This window comes from Coregonus lavaretus (assembly GCF_964263955.1).
Source record: "Coregonus lavaretus genome assembly, chromosome: 7".
NCBI classification, from domain to species: Eukaryota; Metazoa; Chordata; class Actinopteri; order Salmoniformes; family Salmonidae; genus Coregonus; species Coregonus lavaretus.
In genome coordinates, this window is record NC_139994.1 from 48,915,296 (window position 1) to 48,932,086 (window position 16,791).

At 44.1% G+C, this 16,791-nt stretch overlaps 1 protein-coding gene across 3 annotated transcripts; it reads left to right on the forward strand.

The window, feature by feature from the left end:
• Positions 1-11,391: 11,391 nt before the first annotated feature.
• LOC311131673 (RAB6A-GEF complex partner protein 2-like) lies at positions 11,392-16,781 on the forward strand. 3 transcript variants are annotated; one of them, XM_084164784.1, is made up of 10 exons: positions 11,392-11,469; positions 11,701-11,772; positions 11,934-12,049; positions 12,247-12,380; positions 12,929-13,012; positions 13,222-13,371; positions 13,606-13,752; positions 14,029-14,156; positions 14,251-14,428; positions 16,149-16,781. In XM_084164784.1, the coding sequence occupies exons 3-10, from the start codon at positions 11,934-11,936 to the stop codon at positions 16,370-16,372; spliced, it is 1,161 nt and encodes a 386-aa protein (XP_084020910.1). In that variant the 5' UTR covers positions 11,392-11,469; positions 11,701-11,772; the 3' UTR covers positions 16,373-16,781. The 3 variants fall into 3 exon arrangements, with proteins under 3 accessions (XP_084020910.1, XP_084020912.1, XP_084020911.1); XM_084164786.1 differs by lacking the exon at positions 16,149-16,781 and adding an exon at positions 15,136-15,554; XM_084164785.1 differs by lacking the exon at positions 11,392-11,469 and having other exon boundaries at positions 11,599-11,772.
• The last annotated feature ends 10 nt before the right edge of the window (positions 16,782-16,791 follow it).

Sequence of the window (16,791 nt, forward strand, 5' to 3'; positions counted from 1 at the left end):
TGTGACAGCATGGAATTCAAATGAGGAGATAGACAGATGGGTTAGGGGAAAAATTGAGAATGTCCACTTGGGAGAGATGAGGATTCCTGTACCACCACCCCTCTGACCAGATGCTCTCGGGGTATGCGAGAACACATGGTCAGACGAGGAGAGAGCAGTAGGAGTAGCAGTGTTTTCAGTGGTGATCCATGTTTCCGTCAGCGCCAGGAAGTCGAGGGACTGGAGGTTGGCATAGGCTGGGATGAAGTCAGCTTTGTTGGCAGCAGAACGGCAGTTCCAGAGGCTGCCTGCGACCTGGAACTCCACGTGGGTGGTGCGTGCAGGGACCACCAGGTTAGAGAGGCAGCAGCCACGCGGTGTGGTGCGTTTGTGTAGCCTGTGCAGAGAGGAGAGAACAGGGATAGGCAGAGGCATAGTTGACAGGCTGTAGCAAATGGCTACAAAAATGCAGAGGAGATCGGAATGAAATGAGCTAAGCATCTGGGAGAGGAGAGAGCAGGGCCTCCCTCACCAAAAACTTCTACCTCAGAAACTAAAATTGTTTCGCTGAACCACCCGAACAAAAACTCTCCCAACTTCCACCTTTAGAAATCAGAATTGTTGTGAACCACAGCGGTTCAATGTTTAAAGGAATAGACTCAACCCACTTTATTCAGCTAGCTAACTATGACACCATAGCTAACTAGCAAGCTAGCATCCAATAACAATAACACACCGTTTAGCACCAACACTTGGTCACAACAAACCACCAATAGTGTGATAACACACTAAACAGATCATTCGTGTCTGTGTCAAGTTCCTTTCATGACGCAGCAATGATTAGACGTTGGCTAGCTAGGACAAGTATATTGTATTTAGCTACTACCGTACAGTTAGCTGGTCGTGTTGGGTAGCTAGCAATGGCCACTGTGTTGACTTTGTTTGAAGAACGGCTAGCTAGCTAGCTTCGTGCTACACCCGGCACACAATGGCTATTGTGTTGACTCTGACTCTGTTCGAAAAAACGGCTAGGTAGCTCGCTTCGTGCTACAGCCGGCACGGCCGAAGACACTGCCAAGACACACCAATAGTGTGATAACACACTAAACAGATCATTCGTGTCTGTGTCAAGTTCCTTTCATGACGCAGCAATGATTAAACGTTGGCTAGCTAGGACAAGTATATTGTAGTTAGCTACTACAGTACAGTTAGCTGGTCGTGTTGGGTAGCTAGCAATGGCCACTGTGTTGACTTTGTTTGAAGAACGGCTAGCTAGCTAGCTTCGTGCTACACCCGGCACACAATGGCTACTGTGTTGACTCTGACTCTGTTCAAAAAACAGCTAGTTAGCTCGCTTCGTGCTACAGCCGGCACGGCCGAAGACACTGCCAAGACACAGTAACTACCCACAACAACCCACGATGCCTAGCTATGACGCCGTAGCTAACTAGCAAGCTAGCATCCATTAACACACAATTTAGCACCAATACTTGGTTACAACAAACTGCCAAGAGTGTGTTAGCACACTAAACAGATAATTCAAGTCCGTGTCTAGTTCCTTTCATAACGCATAACGCAGCAAAAAATTAAACGTTGGCTAGCAGCACATTAACATTGGAAACAGCTCTCCAGCGTTGCTAATCGTTACCAGTAGCTACCCGCTAGCTAGCTAGCCTCGTGCTTCGATACTAACCTACAATTACCTACGGAAACCTACAATAACAACAATACTAACCTATAATAAATACAATACCTAACTACAGCTAACTACCTACCTACGATCTAATACATGGTTAAGCTTTACTCAACACCATATGAGAAGCTTACCTCCTGCTTACCTCCAGCTAGAGAAAAACACAACCTCTCCCGACAACCCACCAGCCGGTAGGCTACAATGATATGATAGGCTACAAATCTTTTTATTCAGCTTAAGCAAGCCCACACATTTTCTTCAGGAAATGTATATTTTCGAGGTTAGTTATATTTATCTTAGCTACCTTAGAAGTGTTTACTTTACATGCTGACTAGCATCTATTGAGTTGCAAAGTCCCATACATTGGATTCCCAAATAAACTGGCGGCAGGTAGCTTAGTGGTTAAGAGCGGTTCTAATCCCCGAGCCGACTAGGTGAAAAATCTGTCGATGTGCCCTTGAGCAAGGCACTTAACCCTAATTGCTCCTGTAAGTTGCTCTGGATAAGAGTGTTTGCTAATTGACCAAAAAAAAGAAGAAAACACTGTAAGTATCTACAAAACAAGTTTTGAGCCACAAAATCCAAAAGAAAGGCTACATCAAATATGTTTTCCTAAAATAACTGTTCATGATTCACAAATGTTGATTCACATTATTCAATTCACCGCGATTGAACAGAATCCCAACTAATATAATGGCGAAGTGAATCGTTCATTTTCGTCAAAAAGAATCGTTGAAATTAATCATATGAATCATTCACAAAAATCAACTTTGTATGTCCTTATTCTAATAATAATAATGCCATTTAGCAGACACTTTTATCCAAAGCGACTTACAGTCATGCATGCATACATGTTTGTGTATGGGTGGTCCCGGGGATCAAACCCACTACCCTGGCGTTACAAGCGCCGTTCTCTACCAGCTGAGCTACAGAGGACCACCATTATTCGTGAGTGTCTGTGAATTGTTTTTGGGGGGACATGACAAAAACATTAATACATGCAAATAATAGCTAAACAGTTAACTAGAGGGTACAATATATGTTTTTTAATTGGCTAGCTAGTTATTAGTCTGTTCTCTATCCTATTTTATAGGTTAGGCCCAGTGGTAATTTTAGCATGCAAACTTGGTGGGGCAAAAAAACAAACAAGTGGGATGCATGCCAGCAAAGCCACAACACAACACTAAACAATACATTAATTGCACTATAACAGTGACAAACGGTGCCCACAAACTGTTAGGGCCTACATAAAGCTGTCCCGACATCTTACCACTGCTACACATGGCTATCAGCGGAGCCTTGTCTGGCAGCGAAACAGTTAATTCAGCCTATTTACTGCCTTTAAAAAAAACATAGCTGATATGGCTGACTTGCTTAAACAAATGTGGTTTCTAATGACAATTGAGATGTACAAACTATATCATAAGGGGACGACAAGCGGATAAGAGGCAATCCGTAATTTCGATTAAGACATGAATGAGCGAGCTAGGACGGATGCAGTCAATATAACTATTTGTTTAGCACTTTTGAAATGTACAGTGACAGAATTCAGAACATGTGCTGTTCTTACAGTATTCTCCCTGTACACCAAGTCAGAACCGTAGGATAAATAAAGGGGGCATATAAGCAGACAATGAAAGCTCTTACAATATTCAATGATTACATTTCTCTAAAACAGGTTATAGGCTACATGTGCACCACCAAGTCAGAACAGTAGGCGAAATTAAGAGGGGAAAATAGACCAAATTATTAGGGCGAGGCACATGGGCTACTAACATCTTACTAAACAACATACAGTTAGTATTACTTTCTTAGCTACAGTATACATATCTCCCTGGCATATTACATCATTAATGCAACAGCATACAATACATTTTTGGACCCACCATGTTGTGCTGTGCTCACTTGAACAGGAAGGTGGTGCGGCGGTCCCAGTTGTCTTGAACTCACTGAAGTCAAGTTTTCGCAGATCCGAGTTAACAGTTGTTTTGAGCGCGGCACAAATCACGCTTCATTGACAGCATGGCCAATGTTGAATGTTTATCATTTTAAACTTGGAAAAGAGACCCTTAATCCCAGATTTGGGACCACACAGCCACTCCACTGAATAGCAGGTGAGTGATTGCTTTGTAATGCTTGCAGTTAGCCACTGTCACCGATTCCTTCCAAACCACTCATTGTTGAATTTGCGATTTCCAACTTGTTGTGTAATGTTTATGTCCAATGGCCGATGAGCATCGATACATTTGATCTATAATTTGACTTCATTATTTCTCTTCATATGACAAGGATTAAAAAGGATTTGCCAGTAGATTGTGGACTTGATTCATGATGATGACTGCTAGCTAAGATTTTGAAAGTATGATGTTGACATGATTAGTCCAATCAAAGCTACTGTACATATAACGTGATTTGACGTCATTTTATCTGTGGCCAATGACCTTGAGCCTTCTTGGATGGGCACTTCGAATGTAACTCTATGGCAGCACCCAAGGGGCTTGAATTTTCTAGCTCTACCCTTAGACTTGGCGGTGACGTAGTGTCCCTATGAGTGACAGAACACTGAGCCAATCACTGCTGGCTTGCCCCACCACCACAGAAAGCACTGAGCTAGGCTGAAACACCTGCATTTTGGAGCTGCCTTACTCAAGAAAACAAAAAATAGACCATGTTTGTATGTGGCTTTATTAACTCAATGATATATATATTTTTTACATTGTTTGCAAACTGATATGTGACATGTATTAATACCAAAATAACATGCAAAACAGGCAAGCCCATTTTGCTAAAAATGTGGGGCTCAAAACAGGTGGGGCTCTGCTTTGCAGGCCTGTGTTGCATGTTATTTTGGCATTAATACGTATCACATATCAGTTTGCAAACAATGTAAAACATATATTTTTAAAGCATTGATTTAATAAATCTGCATACAAACATGGTCTCTCTTTTGCTTTCTTGAGTAAGGCAGCTCCAAAATGCAGGCGTTTCAGCCTAGCTCAGTGCTTTCTGTGGTGGTGGGGCAACCAGCAGAAAATACAGAGCGTAGGGGTTGGTAATGTTCTCTAGATGCACCGTGATTGGCTCAGTGTTCAGGGAGAGCTAGAAAGTTCAAGCCCCTTGGGTGCTGCCATAGATTTACATTAGAAGGGCCCATCCAAGAAGGCTCAAGGTCATTGGCCACAAATAAAATGACATCAAATGACGTTATATCTACCGTAGCTTTGATTGGACTGATCATGTTAACATCATGCTTTCAAAATCTTAGCTAACAAGCTACACAAGCAGTCATCATCATGAATCAAGTCGACAATCTACTGGCAAATCCTTTTCAATCCTTGTCATATGAAGAGAAATTATAGATAAAACGTATCGGTGCTCATCGGCCATTGGACATAAACATTACACAACAAGTTGGAAATCGCAAATTCAACAATGAGTGGTTTGGAAGGAATCGGTGACAGTGGCTAACTGCAAGCATTGCAAAGCAATCACTAGCCTGCTAGTCAGTGGAGTGGCTGTGTGGTCCCAAATCTGGGATGAAACTTTTCCAAGTTTAAAATGATTAACATTCAACATTGGCCATGCTGTCAATGAAGCATGATTTGTGCCGCGGTCAAAACAACTGTTAACTCGGAACTGCGAGGGAAGTCTGGAATAAACGAGCTCCGACTGGAAAACTACGTTTTGAACGGTCATCCAACTCGGAATTCCAAGTTGGACCGCTGCGCCACCTTCCTGTTCAAGTGAACACTGCACAACATGGTGAGTCCAAAAATGTATTGTATGCTGTTGCATAAATGATGTAATATGCCAGGCATATATGTATACTGTAGCTAAGAAAGTAATACTAAGTGTATGTTGTGTAGTAAGCTGTTAGTAGCCCATGTAATTTGGTCCCTTTCCCCCTCATAACTTAGCCTACTATTCTGACATGGTGGTGCACATGTAGCCTATAACCTGTTTTAGAGAAATGTCATCATCGAATAGTGTAAGAGCTTTCATTGTCTGCTCATATGCCCCCTTTATTTATCCTACGGTTCTGACTTGGTGTACAGGGAGAATACTGTAAGAACGGCCCGTGTTCTGAATTCTGTCACTGTACATTTCAAAAGTGCTGAACAAATAATTATATTGACTACGTCTGTCTTAGCTCGCTCATTAATGTCTTAATCGAAATTACAGATTGCCTCTTATCCGCTCATCGTTCGCTTATGATATAGTTTGTACATCTCAATTGTCAGTAGAAACCACATTTGTTTAAACAAGTCAGCCAAATCAGCTATGTTTTTTAAAAAGGCAGTAAAGGAGGCTGAATGAACTGTTTTGCTGCCAGACAAGGCTCAGCTGATAGCCAGGTGTAGCGGTGGTAAGGATTCACTCCATAGTACTGAAAAGAAAGCTCTGCTGTTGGGACAGCTTTATGTAGGCCCTAACAGTTTGTGGGCACCGTTTGTCAACGTTATTGTGCAATTAATGTATTGTTTAGTGTTGTGTGGTGTCCTGGCTTTGCTAGCATTCATTTAAAAAAATTGGGGGAGTTTGCCCCACTAAGATTTACATTGCCACTGCACAGGGCAGCCAAACCCTTGTCCACAAGCTGCATGACACTTTCATGGCATGCTTCCTCAAGACTGAGCATCTCCACACCACACCCAAGAAGCTCATGGAGATGGACTTCATTGACAAGATGCTGCCTTCCAGAGAGTTGTATATTGGATCAGTGGCTGAGAAGCGCCGCCCCATGGGTCTCCCGGTCGCAGTCGGCTACGACAGAGCCTGGATTCGAACCAGGATCTCTAGTGGCACAGCTAGCACTGCGATGCAGTGCCTTAGACCACTGCACCCGGTTAGTAAATGTATAAGGATAATGTATGGGTAAAATGTTTTCATTTACAATCTGTATTGTCATAATGTTTTCCAGATTGTGCAGTTGTTTCTTGACATGGTGAAGATGGCATACATGACAACTGCATCCTACATGCAGAAGAAACCCTGCAATCACTCTCTGACCCAGGATGAGAGGCCATTCACAGACTGGCATCCTGCAGAAGCGACTTGCGGGGATGATGGGCCACCTAGAGCCACCCGAATGTGATGTACCACTGGAAGTCGTGAAGTTTAATGTGGGTTCCACCCTTCTCTCTTACAGGGATGGTGAGGACAACATGGTCAAGTGGTGGGCTGAAGTCAAGAACACTGGAAAGTACCCAGGCCTGAACCATGTTGTACTATGGTCCTATTGTGGGGTCTTTGTTTAATGTGATGGGAGACATCATAGACCAGAAGAGCACCAACATGAACATGACTACCTTCAATGCCATTCATACCACCAAATACTGTATGTCCTCCGGTCCAGGAGTCTGACTGCCATACAGATGTTACAGAGAGACGATGTCAAGTTGAGCAAGGTTGACAATGGACTCTGTAAGAACATCGGCACTGCAGGAACAAAGGACAAAGCTCAGAGACAGGAGAACCTGATGAATGCAAAGGGATGCAAGGACAGATGATACATGATACATCAAATATAATATTAATGTTTTTTGAGGTTTACAGTGTTAGTTTACAAATACATTGTTTAAGAAAAAACTAATTATTATAAGTGTATATATTTTGGGTCAATGTAGTGCTAGGACAGGAGGGCGCCCAATATGCAAATGATCAATTACCAAAAATACCAAATACATTGAGTTTCCACTAGATAGCACAGCCACAAAGTGAAAATCGGCTATATCTTAAAAATGTATGAAAACGCTTTTTGGTCTTAATTGAAGGTTAGGGTTAGGAATAAGGTTAGCAGTGTGGTTAAGGTTAGGGTTAGGTTTAAAATCAAATTTTAAGAAATTGCAGAAATGGGCGGGGTTTATACGTTTGTGGCTGTGGTAACTAGTGAAGACCCAATAGTTTGCAGAAGTGGACGTGTGAGACTGGACCAACTCACAGGGAACAGAGATTTCTGTGTATGGCCCTTCTTCCAATTTGTGCAAAACTAGCTGTATTTTTCTTCTATATGTTCCAAGGTTGATCATATAAGATCACATAAAGTATGCAAGTGTCATATTAAACATGATGTAGCTCAGTTGGTAAGAGCATGGCGTTTGCAACGCCAGGGTTGTGGGTTTGATTCCCACGGGGGGCCAGTATGAAAAAAACAACAACAAAAAAATGTATGCACTCACTAACTGTAAGTCGCTCTGGATAAGAGTGTCTGCTAAATGACTAAAATGTAAATGTATGTTATTAAACATACAAGCAATATGTTATGTCCAATAAATGTCCCCAAACACGCTATAAACCCCCACTAGCTACTTACGATATAAATAGCTTCTCCCATATGGCACCGAGCTCTTTTATCAATCAATCAAATTGACGCCCTTTTTATGTCAGCAGATGTCACAAAGTGCTTATACTGAAACCCAGCCTATAATCACTGTTTATCAGGGCAGAGGTGAAAAGAGCAATAGGTAAGGCTGGGTTAACTTCACCTGGGAAAGATGTGGTGTGCTATGTTATGTTGGCCCATGTTAGTGATGAGGCACTGGATAAGGTATTGGTGTTGTACAACAGAGTGTGGGAGGAGGGGAAACTACCAGGCAGTTGGAAGGAGGCAGTAGTGGTACCAATCCGGAAGCCCGGGAAGGATCCAACGAAGCCAACAAGCTAGCGGCCAATAGCTTTAACATCACATGTATGTAAGATTATGGAACGTATGATTACGGAGAGGCTAACTTACTTCCTGGAGAGCAGGGGGCTAGTATCGCCACATCAGAGTTGGTTCAGGAAGGGTAGGGGAGATATGGATCCAGTGCTCTGCTTAGAAGCAGAGGTCAGGAAGGATCATGTGAACAAGGAGACTGTTGTAGCTGTCTTTTTTGATGTGGAGAAGGCATATGATATGATGTGGAAGGAGGAGTTGTTAATCAAGCTTGATGTTATGGGGGTAGGAGGAAGAACGTACAACTGGATAAAGGATTTGCTGTTTGGAAGGTCTATCCAGGTGAGGGTGGGGAAGTCTTTATCAGGCAGCTACTTGGTGGATAACGGTACACCACAGGGGAGCGTGATTAGTCCTCTGTTGTTCTCAATCATGATCAGTGATGTTTACTCTCAGGTACAGCCTGATATAGGGAGGTCGTTATTTGCAGATGATGGGGCCTTATGGAAGAGGGGAAGAAATGTGCCATACATAGTCAGGAAGGTACAGGAAGCAGTTGATGAGGTAGAGTGGTGGGCATTAATGTGGGGATTCAGGTTCTCTGTAGAGAAAACTCAAACAGTTCTTTACCAGGAGGAGAATGGGTGATGAGGTATGTTTAAGGTTATATGGGAGAAACTTGGAGAGGGTGGGGGGCTTCAGGTTCCTTGGGGTATAGTTTGACACTAGACTGACCTGGGCAGAACACATTGAGAGAGTGGTGGGAAAGTGTAAGAAGGTGCTAAATGTGATGCACTGTCTGACGGGGAAGGAGTGGGGGGCTGGGCGTTCCTCATTGAAGACTGTGTATGTTGCTTTGATCCGATCTGTAATAGACTGGCAATATAGCATATGGTTCGGTAGCCCGGACCTCACTGGAAAGGCTAGATGTTATACAGGGGCAAGGACTCAGAATATGTAGTGGGGCGTTTCGGACGTCCCCAGTGGCTGCATTACAGGTGGAGATGGGGGATATGCCATTGCAGATTAGGAGACAGCAGCTGGCAATGAATTATTGGGTCAACCTACAAGGACATGGGGTGTCTCATCCTGCGAAAGGGATTTTACAGGCATGCTGGGAACATGATGGATACTCCCGCCTCCAGTAGTTGATCTAGAAGTGTTGGAGAGACTACAGAAAGATAGGGAGGGTGTTGATCCAGCTGATTTCTTTAAGAGACATCTGGAAACTGAGTATCAGGATTTTGTGGCCATTTACACAGATGGTTCAAAAGATCCAAGGACAGGACGTACTGGGTCAGCATTTGTAGTGCAGGAATGTGGGGTGGAAGTCAGGAAACGTATTACAGATCATCTGGCTGTATAGAGATACTGGGGTGTAAAAGAGCAAAATAAATAACAATATAGGGATGAGGTAGTTGGGTGGGCTAATTTCAGATGGGCTGTGTACAGGTGCAGTGATCGGTAAGGTGCTCTGACAACTGATGCTTAAAGTTATTGAGGGAGATAAGAGTCTCCAGCTTCAGAGATTTTTGCAATTCGTTCCAGTCATTGGCAGCAGAGAACTGGAAGGAATGGCGGCCAAAGGAGGTGTTGGCTTTGGGAATGACCAGTGAGATATACCTGCTGGAGCGCAGACTACGGGTGGGTGCTGCTATGGTGACCAATGAGCTAAGATAAGGCGGGGATTTGCCTAGCAGTGATTTATAGATGGCCTGGAGCCAGTGGGTTTGACGACGAACATGTAGTGAGGACCAGCCAACAAGAGCGTACAGGTCACAGTGGTGGGTAGTGTATGGGGCTTTGGAGACAAAACGGATGGCACTGTGATAGACTACATCCAATTTGCTGAGTAGAGTGTTGGAGGCTATTTTGTAAATGACATCGCCGAAGTCAAGGATCGGTAGGATAGTCAGTTTTACGAGGGCATGTTTGGCAGCATGAGTGAAGGAGGCTTTGTTGCGAAATAGGAAGCCGATTCTAGATTTAACTTTGGATTGGAGATTCTTTATGTGAGTCTGGAAGTTGAGTTTACAGTCTAACCAGACACCTAGGTATTTGTAGTTGTCCACATACTCTAGGTCAGACCCGTCGAGAGTGGTGATTCTAGTCGGGTGGGCGGGTGCCAGCAGCGTTCGATTGAAAAGCATGCATTTAGTTTTACTAGTGTTTAAGGCCTTGCAGTGGGTGGAGGAAGTCAAACAAGACAGAGTAGTTATTTGCTCTGATTCATGTGCAGTGTTAATGAGTCTCCAGTCCTTTAGCTCACGTAGCAGACAAGACCTGCTTTATGAGGTGCTACAAACCCATGGCAGGATTAAACAGATGGGTATTCAGATAAGATTTACTTGGGTCCCAGCCCATGTGGGGGTGGAGGGGAAAGAGGCAGTAGATGAACAGGCTAAACAAGCACTTAGTAGTGGGGATGTTGATGTTGAAGTTTCAATGAGCAAGGCAGAGGCAAAAATACTGATATATACAGTGATGGTGCAGAGATGGCAGGAGCAGTGGAATATAGATAATAAAGGGAAGGCATTTATTTCAAGTACAGAGGAAAGTTGGGGAGGGGAGGACGGCAGGAAGGGACAGAAGATAGGAGGCTATTTTTACAAGATTAATGGTGGGACACAGCCAGTTGAATAAGACATTAAATGTGATAGGAAAGAATCCAACAGGAAAGTGTGATTATTGTCAGGAAACAGAGTCTGTGGATTATGTATTGCTACAGTGTGGGCAGTATCAGAGGGAAAGAGAGAGGATGAGATCTAGTATGAGGGAGAAGGGGATACAGGAAATTAGTTTAAAGAGTATATTGAGTAGAACGTAATTAGATATAGTCTCAAATATTTTGTTATCTTTTTTAAGAGAAACGGGGCTGGCAGGTTGGATTTAGTTTCTCCCTGTATCTGGCCCACACTCCAGTACAGTAGGTGCCGGTAATGTACCATAACGGTGGATGCCAACCGCCAATAAATCCCACTGAAGAAGAAGAAGAAGAAGAAGAAGAAGTCTCAAGAAGTTTAGTGGGCTGACGTGTAATTCCTCCTGACATTTTCCTGTCAGAGGGGCGCTAGAGAGCTGATGGCCAATAACATGCTATTCCTGAATGATGCACAGTTGGGATATTTCGTGTTAAAAATGTGTATGTACTAGCTTATTTAAATTGAACTGCTACTTTTTACATTCATTGGGTTCATTGATTGTTTCCACACTACCGGGAAAATAGTACGTTTTATGGCTTTTCATTTTAACCCCGGGATATTTTATTGTTGTGCAGCTGCGGGGATGGAATGTTTTGTTTATACTAGCTATGTTTGTGTGTTACTGAATTTGTCTCGAAGTTACAATTACTTATTTCATATCGATTTGACAGTTTGACTTTGCTGACTTGGGGCTTGAGTCGTAACCAACTGGCTAGCCGCTGCCACATCTAAGGGCAGCCAAGGTATGGTTTTAGAGCCTTTATTATAGCCTAACATGGTAGCTACCTAACAAACTTACCCTATTTACTAATTTGGCTAGACGATACAATGCGCGTTTCAAAACGTACCTAGCTGTGTTCCAAATAACGTGCATACACTGTTTACATTTGTTCCTCGAGTAAAGATGATCGAGGTGGTGGCCTCTATGGCGCGAGGCCCGGTGTTCCTGGCCGGGGAGATGATGGAGTGTCTCATCACCTTCACCAACCCCATGTCTCACCTCTCCACCTCCGCCAGCAGGTCTCTCTCTCTCTCTCACTCACTCACTCACTCGTTCACACTCCACACATTTTTCTTCAGTGTCCTCCCCCGTTAACCTTGCCACCACTGCTGAAAAACTCCTAGGGAAACACTGATATTCATGCATTATGTAAGTCTTACAGTTGGGTAAAATGGCTCAACATCACTTAAACCCATGTCCTCTCTCCCTGTGTCAGTGAGATGCTGGCGTGGGCCAGTGCCCAGATCCACTGTCAGTTCCATGGCAGTGAGAGCAGAGTGGCCCTGCCAGCCCAGGGCACCAAACAGGATGTCCAGGCAGAGAGTGACACAGTCCTCATCCCCAGCAGAGGTGAGTGGAGGGATGGACAGAATGGGGAACGAAAGAAAGGAAAGAGAGCTTCGCGATGGAGCGAGATTGGTCGTGTTCCCCAGCTGAGGCATGGCATTGCATCAACCAATGGTTGCGTATCACGCCAACAACTGTGCAGTCAGGCACCAGATTGCTATAACATATACTGTGGTTAGCTGATATGTTTTACATTACATTTTTTTTTACATTTTAGTAATTTAGCAGATGCTCTTATCCAGAGAGACTTATGGATGGACAAGTGTCAAAATGCAACTAATATTTACATTTTAGATACGTTCTTACTTTTACCCATGTGGTCAGTATGAAGCGCCTCCCCGAAGCCTTTAGACCTCTGCACTCCAATGTGTTTCTGCTCCCTGGGCAATCACATGGCTGTTACTGTACATATCCAGTTTGTCCGAGCCACCATGACTGTAAATGATCCTTGTGATGGCGATTAGAGTCCTAAGAACCCCCCCTCTCCTGGGTATGTTCATGTACTGTATGCTCATGCTTGCTTGACACCCTTCAACCACTGTCTTCACCAGGAGAGCGAGGGCAGTGCATGCTGGACACCCCTCCCAAGATACTATTCTGTGACCTGTGTCTGGACCCTGGAGAGAGCAAAACCTGTAAGAGCACACAACCCTGACTCTATAACATACACCGGAGTATAGCTATAATCAGAGTTCAGGGGGGATTCACTCAATCATCTGTCTCTCTCTCTCGCTTTCTCTGTCTCACGCGCACTTTCTGTCTCTCTCTCTCGCTTTCTGTCTCTCTTTTGCTTTCTCTCTCTCGCTTTCTTTCTCTCTCTTGTTCTCTCTCTCTCCTCCTTCAGACTCGTACAGTGAGGTGGTGCCCAACCATGGCCCCCCTAGTTTCTGTGGCCAGTCAGTGAAGTATTTCTATAAGCTGACCATCGGGTGCCAGAGGGTCAACTCCCCCATCAAACTCCTGCGGGTCCCCTTCAGAGTCCTCGTCTTGCACGGTGAGCTACCCTCTCACTTCGTCTAATCTAACAGAAGCACACCTCACATCAGGGTTGTGTTCAGTAAGGAGAAAATGTTTTGAAACCGTGATATACTACCTTAATTTGTGCAATAAGAACATTGATTTTCCTTTTCCGTGGCAAAACGCTTTGCCACTCTATGCCCTATGTATGAAATACATTTTACGAAGATGTTTTTCTTTCGCCTATAAAATGTTGGTGTCCCCTCTGTAGGCATGCCGGAGCCCCCGTTCCACCAGGACGAGGAGGTGACTCCCTCTAACCCCTTCCTAGAGGAGGAGGAGGGTGGCCGCAGAGACGCCAGACCCCTGGAGATGGCCCTGGACATGTTGATGATCTCCACCTCGCGCCGCTGTCCCCGTGAGTCTCTGGCCCTCCCAGTCTGTGTCATCTAAATGATACCCTATTCCCTTTATAGTGCACTACGTTTGACCGGAGCCCTACAGTATGTGACAGCTCTTCATGTGTGCCTTTTCCCGTTATATCTTATTTGTGTTCCACATCATCTATGTGATGTACTGAGTTTTTTTGGGGCAGACTATGATCCATGGTCTCTAATCTATCCCACTGTTTGTTTGCTTGTTTTTGGGTGTTTACCAGCACTTGACATGCATATGACCTTTGACCTCACCACAGATCTGTTCAACATCACCAACATGCGTGGGAAGGTGGCCAAGTTTTGCATCTTCAAGACCGTCTACAGACTAGGGGAGGATATCATTGGCACCTTCAACTTCTCAGAGGGGGACATTCCCTGTATACAGGTGTGTGTGTGTGTGTGTGTGTGTGTGTGTGTATATCTGACTCTGTCATATTTTTTACCTGAATGAAGATATTAAGTGTCTGTGTGTGTGTCAGTATTCGGTCAGCCTGCAGAGTGAGGAGGAGATCCAGCAGGGGTACCAGAGGCATCCCGATCAGTCGATCAGTGTGACGGGTCACGGTCGTCACCTAGAGTCCTGCCTCCACACGGCCTCCAGCCACTTCTCCCTCCCTGTCCCCCTCAACGTTACCCCCGGCTTCAGCACAGATATCGGTACGTAACCCAATCTCAACTCTCTACACACACACACCGTCCCCCTAACGTCATCCCCGGGTTCAGGACAGACATTGGTACGTAGCCTAGTCTGCTTACTTATTTACCTACTTAGACCCATCTCTCCTCAGTCACCGGTTGCGTTCCAAATGCCACCCTTTCCCTATGGGCCCTGGTCAAGTTGTGCACTATACAGTGCCATGAAAAAGTATTTGCCCCGTTTCTGATTTTCTATATTTGTGAATTTTTACGACACAATGTTTTTAGATCTTCACCCAGAACAGAATTAATGGTTCCTTCAATGATGGCAAGTTGTCCAGGTCTTGATGCAGCGAAGCATCACACAATCACACTACCACCACCATGCTTGACCTTTGGTACGAGGTTCTTACTGTGGAATGCAGTGTTTGGTTTTCGTGAGACATAACGGGCCACATGTCGTCCAAATATATCCACTTTTGACTCATCTGTCCATAGAACATTCTTCCATGAGTCTTGACAATCTTCCAGGTGACCCATGTCGACTATTTGGACGACATGGGTCCCGTTATGTCTGGTGAAAACCAAACACTGCATTCCACAATAAGAGCCTCCTACCAACAGTCAAGCATGGTGGTGGTAGTGTGATGGTTTGGAGATGCTTTGCTGCCTCAGGACCTGGACGACTTTCCCTCATTGAAGGAACCATTAATTCTGCTCTGTATCAGATAATTCTACAGGAGAATGTCAGGCCATCCGTCCGTGAGCTGAAGCTGAAGCACAGCTGGGTCATGCAGCAAGACAATGATCCAAAACACAAGCAAGTCTACATCAGAATGGCTGAAAATAAACAGATGTAATGTTTTGGAATGGCCTAGTCAAAGTCCAGACCTAAACCCGATTGAGATGTTGTGGCAAGACCTGAAATGAGCAGTTCATGCTTGAAAACCCTCAAATGTTGCTGAGTTAAAGCAGTTCTGCATGGAAGAGTGGGCCAAAATTCCTCCACAGTGATGAGACTGATCAACAACTACAGGACGTTTTCGCTTGCAGTCATTGCAGCTAAAGGTGGCTCAACCAGTTATTGTGTAAGGGGGCAATTACTTTTTCACACAGGGGTATTGGTTGTTGCATAACTTTGTTTTATAAAATAAATGAAATAATTATCAAAATGTTGTTATTTGTTCACTCAAGTTCCTTTTATCTAAATTAGGTTTTGGTTGAAGATATAAAAACATTCAGTGTCGAAAAAATATGCAAAAATAGAGAAAATCAGAAAGAGGCAAATACTTCTTCACGGCACTGTATAGTGAATAGGATGCCATTTGGGACAGGGCCCTCCACTCTCGTCTCCCTGTCCTTGGTTTATTATTAGTGAGTAGCCTGCCCTGCTTTTTGTTTATTATCTGGCTTAGCAGAGAGGGTTTGAGCACTTGACTAGAAGGACCATTGTTCTCACAGATTACCGAGGATGCTGCTCAGTGCCATCACAATAAGATGGTTTCCCAGACACAGATTAAGCCTAGTCTTGGTCTAAGATGGACTTTCAATGGTGAATTTCCATTGAACATGCTTAAACTTTTTTTGGGGGGATAAAGACTAGGTTAAATCTGTATGGGAATCCATCCATAAGAGTAGCTCCTCAACCTTCTCAGCGTCCTTCTGCCTGTACAGCCTAACTATACTTCAGACACTTCTATGACAACCTAAATGAATTATGACATGTTCAACTTGTACACAGTGACCCTGCGATGGCGTCTGCACTTTGAGTTTGTCACATCCCGAGAGCCCATGGAACCGCCTACCGTGCTGCAGAACCAATCAGAGGTCACTTTGTGGACGGGGGCGGAGCATGTTGACGTGGATACGTTCAGTTGGAACCTGCCAATCAAAGTGCTCCCCACCAATCCCGCCCTGACGTCCTACGTCTCCCAGTTCACAGGGACCAACAGCATCAACATTTGAGCGTGTGCGCGTGAGGAGTGAAGGAGGGTTATATTTGCACGAATGGTGATGTAAAGCAGGCAACTATTTTTTTGTGTTTGATATTTTAACATATTATGCAGTGCATCCTATAATTTTGGGGGGATTGCCTCCTTCCTTTTTTTATATAGCTAAAAGATGATGACAACCAATGTAATATGCTACTGTCTGTCTGTGGGGTCATTTACATTTCTGTATTAATTTTTTATCCCTTCATTCAAAACCCCCCCAAAATACAGTCCATAGATTTGTCACGACATTTATTGGTATTTCATATTCAAGAGCTTTGTGCTCTACAACGGTTGTATTCTATTGTATTTTTTCATTGTGAACGAAAGACGGTTCAACAATGTGAATCATGAATAAAAAAGTGGGTTTTGAGTTTGATGTGAAAATGTGAA